This window comes from Crocuta crocuta, unplaced genomic scaffold (genome assembly GCF_008692635.1).
Source record: "Crocuta crocuta isolate KB4526 unplaced genomic scaffold, BGI_CrCroc_1.0 scaffold89, whole genome shotgun sequence".
In the NCBI taxonomy this organism is placed as follows: Eukaryota; Metazoa; Chordata; class Mammalia; order Carnivora; family Hyaenidae; genus Crocuta; species Crocuta crocuta.
This window is the reverse complement of record NW_027551559.1, coordinates 3,138,397-3,145,801: the sequence shown is the minus strand read 5'-3', so window position 1 is coordinate 3,145,801 and position 7,405 is coordinate 3,138,397. Positions and strand designations below refer to the sequence as shown.

Sequence of the window (7,405 nt, the reverse complement as noted above, 5' to 3'; positions counted from 1 at the left end):
ATTTGCATGTGACGCACATTTAGCAAAACTGGCCAGGCTTTATCAACATCATATGTATACCTACGTACACTCCCATTTTTATATTATTTTTCTTCACTTTGTATTATATATGCTGTCTCATCACTGCATATTCTTCGAAAACCTGACTTTATGAGCAACAGATGCCAGAGAATGGATATCTGACAATCTTTAAAGCTGTAAACCTAGAACTTTCCAGGAGCTTCCAGATGAGTGAAGCCAGTGTGCAGGCTCTGAAGGTAACCTTCTGTTCTGGTGTTCACAAAGATAGGGATGCTTTGTCCTAGACAGGGCTGGGGACATTTCCACTTCTCACCTTGCTGCAACCAGTTAACAGCGATGAATTAGGGCCTTGGTTCCCTCTCTCACTGGAGGCAGCTGGCATGTCATTCCTTTAGATGATTTGGAATTTCAAATTCCTGCTTTCCCCAAGGGCAAAGCACATTCCTCAAGATGAAGCAAGGTTTCAGCGTTGAGAGCCAGGCTGGCGCAAATGCCCATCCTCCCCAGCAGGTGGCGCCATCTAGACTCAGTTCTCTCCTGGGGACCAGTCAACAGGCTGGGAGGTCAACTGGATCTGAGGGCGCCTTCCGGTCCCTCTTCTTCCTGCCCGTGCGGATGCTCTCCTCCCCATCCCCAAACCTTTCAGCTGTGCCTGCCTTCCATCGGTTTTAAATGCAAGAGGGCTTTTACTTTTGACTGTTTTTAAATGTACTGAACTTGACAAAACATCCTAAATGACTTTGAAACAAGCATAAGTATTATCCGTTTACACCCTCGCTGAAATGTTTCATAAGCTATTTTTATTATGTTACAGCACAGTTCCAAGTCTTTTACAAAACTATCACTTGGCTGAAACCATGACTTTGGCGTTTCTTTGTAAGCAACGATGTTCCGTATTCTAACATGGCTGTTTCGGCAAAACTTTCTTAAAGAAATCCTTTTCGTCTCCTTGAAAATATTGTAAGAAAAAGACGGGACAAATGACCCTTATAAATTTTCACTTAGACTTTTGGCAAAAATGATAAAAGTGCTTTAATCTCTTTGTCTTATGCAACTTAGAAAATGGTTCATTGGTGTCATAAAATATGGTTGGAAGTACAACAGTCTTAGGTAGGAAATTGCTCATCATAAGGATCCATGGCAGCAGCTCACAGCTTGAAAGGAGGGATGCGTTTGGGGGTAAAGCCCATGAATATTTTCTTCTGACTCTTGATCTCTCCAGACCCAATCAATACCTAATGTCACCTGTCACTTCAAAGGCTTCAAGCCACGTGAACACACATTGGCAGTGTTGGAAAAAGGGTTCAGGGTTTGGGGGTGACTCTTACTAATGGGACACCAGTGACAGATACAGGGACCATCAGAAGGATGCACTTTAAATTTTTTTAATTTTGTACCTTATTTTTNCCCCATCCCCAAACCTTTCAGCTGTGCCTGCCTTCCATCGGTTTTAAATGCAAGAGGGCTTTTACTTTTGACTGTTTTTAAATGTACTGAACTTGACAAAACATCCTAAATGACTTTGAAACAAGCATAAGTATTATCCGTTTACACCCTCGCTGAAATGTTTCATAAGCTATTTTTATTATGTTACAGCACAGTTCCAAGTCTTTTACAAAACTATCACTTGGCTGAAACCATGACTTTGGCGTTTCTTTGTAAGCAACGATGTTCCGTATTCTAACATGGCTGTTTCGGCAAAACTTTCTTAAAGAAATCCTTTTCGTCTCCTTGAAAATATTGTAAGAAAAAGACGGGACAAATGACCCTTATAAATTTTCACTTAGACTTTTGGCAAAAATGATAAAAGTGCTTTAATCTCTTTGTCTTATGCAACTTAGAAAATGGTTCATTGGTGTCATAAAATATGGTTGGAAGTACAACAGTCTTAGGTAGGAAATTGCTCATCATAAGGATCCATGGCAGCAGCTCACAGCTTGAAAGGAGGGATGCGTTTGGGGGTAAAGCCCATGAATATTTTCTTCTGACTCTTGATCTCTCCAGACCCAATCAATACCTAATGTCACCTGTCACTTCAAAGGCTTCAAGCCACGTGAACACACATTGGCAGTGTTGGAAAAAGGGTTCAGGGTTTGGGGGTGACTCTTACTAATGGGACACCAGTGACAGATACAGGGACCATCAGAAGGATGCACTTTAAATTTTTTTAATTTTATACCTTATTTTTGAGAGAGAGAGAGAGAGAGAACAAGTGGGGGAGACAGAGACAGAATCTGAAGCAGCCCCAGGCTCTGAGCTGTTAGCACGGAGCCTGATGTGGGGCTTGAACCCACGAGATCTGAGCCAAAGTCAGTCGCTCAACCGACTGAGCCACGCAGGTGCCCCAGAAGGATGCACTTTAGAATCCAAAAACAGACTGGAGAGAAAACCTTAAAATCACAGTGAATTCAATCTTAGTGAATTCAAAGAGTTTTTTTGATTGTTTTTGTTTTTTGTTTTTTTAAACCAAGGCTCATGCGTTAATACAATTTCCCAAATGTACCTTCCAAAGTTGCCTGGGCCCATCCAGGAGGTTCTGGGTCTGTGGTGGTGGGTAAGGCCTGGGGGATTATCATCACCTGACAGATTGGCAAGCACCACATTCCTGCCCAGATGCTGTTCTTCTCAGCCTTTATTATGCTCATTCACTTTCCAGGGTAAAGCAGTTAAGTGACGGGACCCCGTGATACACAGTTGTGCAGGAGGAAACCATGAGAAGGACCCATTATACCTTTGTTAGGCCACGTTTAGTTTATATGATATTGAAAAGGTTCAGAAGCATCATGGTCTGGCCGCCTTCAGTACTGGGCAGGAAAACTGAGGTATCTGACATAATTTGGCATAATTCCTGGCACAGAGTAGGTGCTCAATAAACACCTGCTAGCTAACCACTACATTCCCCTGCGGGGAATTTTTAAGAACTATGGCTTAATAATCCTCTTAAAAGGCTCCTGCAATTCAGGAAGAAGCGGACACAGAGCACTGAGCCACAACAGGAGAGAATGCAGGGTTGGGAGCTTCTCAGAGTGGAAGATCTCCATCAAAAAGGCAAGCAGCATGTGCCTTTTAAGTTGTAGGTGTGTTTATGCTAGAAGATACAGATCTAGAAGCTGTAGATGTGCCTGGAGCAGCTCTCAGGGGCCATAAACAGCAAGAGGACTAGAGCCTAGAAAATGTGAACACCGATGCATTCAAGTTAAATTTAGGAATTCTATTTAAGAATGCATTCCCATGGATCCTTATTCCAAACAAACTAGCTCCTATAATCCTTACTCAAAGCAAAATGATTTTGAAGATACTTTAAAAAATGATGGGCTGTGATCTACACAGATACTTTTGCATATTTAATTTGAATTAAAACCTGCTAAGAGAGACAGTTGGGTGTTCTGTCCCTGCTTTCTCAGTTGTTCTCTCCTGAAGACAGGCAGACCTTGGGTCTTTATGGCCGTTAGCAGCTGGGATTTGACCGCAGTGTCCAGGGAAGGCTGGACGCATGATCACACTGTCTGGGGAAGTCTGGACACATGATCGCACTGTCCAGGGGAGGCTGCATGCATGACCACGGTGTCCAGAGGAAGACTGGACGCATGATCACAGTGTCCAGGAGAGATGAAGAAACCTCAGTAGTAGGGGTTTCTGGCCAGCAGCCATGACTCAACACTACTCCTTCCCCCGCGGGGCCCGATGGGTGAGGGTTGCGCCGCCCAGAGGCTCCGGAAGGAAAGGGCTGGAGACTATCTTGATTCCACCAAGGCCAAGAGTGGCTGTCTAGTGGCCATTACTTCAGGGCAGGCAGCCGACTGACAACTGCTCAAGGTAAAGTCCATCATTTTGAATTTTTTAAGCATTTATTTATTTATTTATTTTTAAAATTTTGTATTTATTTCTGAGAGACAGAGAGACAACGTGAGCAAGGGAGGGTCAGAGAGAGAGGGAGATACAGAATCTGAAGCAGGCTCCAGGCTCTGAGCTAGCTGTCAGCACAGAGCCCGACGCGGGGCTTGAACCCATGTACCGTGAGATCATGACCTGAGCCGAAGTCGGACGCTTAACCAACTGAGCTGCCCAGGTGCCCCAATGTTTATTTATTTTTAAGAGAGATGGAGACACAGCATGTGAGCAGGGAAGGGCAGAGAGAGAAGGAGACACAGAATCTGAAGCAGGCTCCAGGCTCTGAGCTGTCAGCATGGAGCCTGACACGGGGCTCGAACCCATGAACCGCGAGATCACAACCTGAGCCGAAGTCAGATGCTCAACTGACTGAGCCACCCAGGCGCCCCAAAAGTCCATCATTATGAAGACACCTCTCCAGCTGGACAGAATTGTCCCCCAAGGCCAAGCTTCCAATGTGATTCTGTTGGAGAACTGTGAATTGGAGCCCCCATTTCTCACAATAAATGCAAGATCACATATCGAAATGTTTCAAAACATGCAGTAAAATATGTGTTGGGTTTTTTGTGGATTTCTACTTAGCTTCTCTTTCTAGATCATACCTACAGTATGTCCGGGGAGCACCGACAGAGCACCCCTCCTGTCCCTGGCAAGGACCTCCATCAGTGTGCAAATCAACACATGGAAGATTCCGTGCCAGGGTCGGACTCTATAAGCTGGTACCTTAGAGCCTGCCCAGGACTCATGTGACTCTCTTTTGCAAAGTTCTTATTTTGACTGGGCTGCAGGAGGTGGGGCAAGTCACTGGATGCTCCCCTGTCAGACTCCCACGGAAATACCATGCAGATGGGTTAGTGATTTTAGCATGCGTTGGAAGTACAGAGCCCCGTACCTGTATATGCAGAAGAAATATTAATGCTGTAATTAGGAAGGGGATAATTGTGTGCAGCTGCAGAGTTGCCCTCATTACCTGATCCTGGGATTTCTTTTTCTTCTTCTTCTTGCCCCAGCACCCGGAACTTTCCGTGTCCTTGCCGTTGGCCTCACCACAAAGCAGCCCGTCCAGCTCGTCCGTGCCCATGTGCTGTCCCTGAGACGTTTCTGCTGCTAGTCGGTAGGACAGGTTCCTTAAGATGCACACACAGTTTTCAACGGTCTGGAGCACCCACAACAAAACGAAAAAAAAGAAACGAAAAAAAAAAAGAAAGAAAAGAAAGGAAAGGAAAGGAAACAAAGGAGGAATGAATAAAAACCAAAGAGCATTCTTCTGCCCAGAAAAGCAAGTCATTTCCACACCCCTGATTCTGGATGCATTTAGCTGTTGGCTCCCAAAAGCTCTCTTGAAGGCCACAGTGGAAGGAATTCAGAGAAGCCTGAGAAGGTCTTAAAATCTTTTCTTCTCCCAAGTTGTTCCTTTTATAAGCAGCTGTCATTGTATGGTGTGGGGTGTGTGTGTGTGTGTGTGTGTGTGTGTATGTGTGTGTCTGTTACTGTCAAGTTAGCTAACATACCGTGTAGTCTTGGCTTTGGGAGTAGATTCCCGTGATTCATCGCTTACACACAACACCCAGTGCTCATCCCAACAAGTGCCCTCCTCAGTGCCCATCACCCATTTTCCCTGCCGCCACCCCCCTCCCCATCAACTCTCAGTTTGCTCTCTATATTTAAGAGTCTCTTATGGTTACATAAGCAGCTGTCAATGTTGATTGAAGTTCGCCAGTGAGTGGGGAAGAATCCAGAGGCCTTGGATGGTGGCCCACTCCCAGACCACTCCCGTCTGGGGACCAGGGCTCAGATTCACCGAGAACATGGATACTCACATCTCCATCAGCCTTGGGAGGGAGACACTACTATTTGCCACCAACCAGAGCACTTTCTGGCACTAAAATGAGGTAGGAGATATAAAGCTGGGGGGTCCTAGGCAAGCCATGTGTGGGATCACCTGGGGATACACATATTTCCATGCTACTGACTTGTTTTGAGGTGACTGGTGCTCCTGTTTTCTTGGCTTGGCCGTTCAACAGGGCTGGAGGACACGTGTTGCGTGGCTGAGCACCTTAGGGCCCTTGGTGTCTGCTGGCTGTGTGACTAGGACAGTACACCCAACATCTCTCTGACTCAATAATCTCTTCCGGGAGATGGTCGTACAGTACCCACGTCTTCGCTTGCTGTGTGGATCAGGTGAGCTCGAGTATGTATGTGCGGTAGGCAGAAGGCCTCGCCTGCCAAGAGGTTCCCATTCATCTCTGGAAGTTCTGAATTTGTGAGGTTACGAGGCCAAGGGGAATGGAGGCTGCAGACAGCATTAAGGCTGCTAGTCAGCTGACTATCAGGGAGATGGTCCTGGATTTTCCCAGGGGGCCCACGGAACCATGAGGGTCCTATAAGTGAGAGAGGGTGCAGAGGAGGTGGAGTGAAGTGGTGTGAAAAGGCTGTGAAAATGGAGGAAGGGGCCGCTGGCAAGGGAATTGTGGGCACCTCTAGGAGCTGGAAAAGATGAGGAAATGGACTCTCCCCTGCGCCTCCGGAAGGAATGCATGCAGCCCTAGTGACACTTTTATTTTAGCCCAACAAGACCCAGTTGGGACTCCCGGACTGTGAAACGGTAAGAGAATAAATATGTGTTGTTTCCAGCCACCGTGTTCATGGTGATGTGATTTCTTTCGGCAGCGATGGGAAACCAACCCAGTGTGCATGTGCTGAGGAGAGAGCCTGCGCAGGGAAAATGCTACACGAGTGTTCATGCCGTGAACAACGGTGCACATAGCACCTCCCGGAAGTCCAGAGCATGGGACCTAGAGCCAGCCAGTGTAAGTCTGAGTCCTGGCACTGCCATGTCTCAGGCTGTGTGACCTCGGGCAAAGTGCTTAATCTCTCTGTGCTTCCATTTCCTACCAAAGACCCTTCCTGCCAAATATCATCACGCTGGAGATTAGTACCAGCGCACACGAGTTTGGGAGGACACGTACATTCAGTCCATTGCATCAACTTTTTCACATTTGTTCCAGATTTGATGAGCAGTGGGAAGAGGAAAAATACACCCAATTAAAAAAAAAATAATGGTGGGAAAAAACACTGAACTGAGCTAAGATTTATTTTTAGAAGCACGCCTCTCTGGCTATGGCTTCTCGGGCACCTGCTCTGTGCACCAGCATTCATGGCAGGGAACGTGGTTCCATTTCACAGATGAGACCTGCAGCTGTTGGGGACTCACGGCAGATTGCACTACTGTTCCTAGCCCTGGGCCCAGCCTGGGAGGGCGGGACTGGGTGCTCCCCTCCCACGACAGGGATCCGGTAAAAGGCAGCACGCGTCATTGACCTGACCAGGTGTGTGACAATCAACCAGGAAAACCGGTTTTCAGGATATATCTCTGGAGCCTTTGCTCCATTCCAGACCTTTCTTGTCAGCTTTGCAAGGTTTCATGGCTGCTAATCCCACAGGCTTTGAGTCAACTTGCTTTTCTATTTCAAGCATCCTCACAGCCTCAAAA

General features: G+C 46.6%; 1 protein-coding gene across 1 annotated transcript in view; it reads right to left on the bottom strand.

Moving 5' to 3' along the window:
• CTNND2 (catenin delta 2) overlaps positions 1–7,405 on the bottom strand; it is a 784,902-nt gene that overhangs the window by 128,505 nt on the left and 648,992 nt on the right. The window contains exon 19 of the mRNA XM_077749452.1: positions 4,883–5,068. Within this exon, the coding sequence (XP_077605578.1) occupies positions 4,883–5,068 (186 nt within the window). The remainder of the gene's footprint in view (positions 1–4,882; positions 5,069–7,405) is intronic.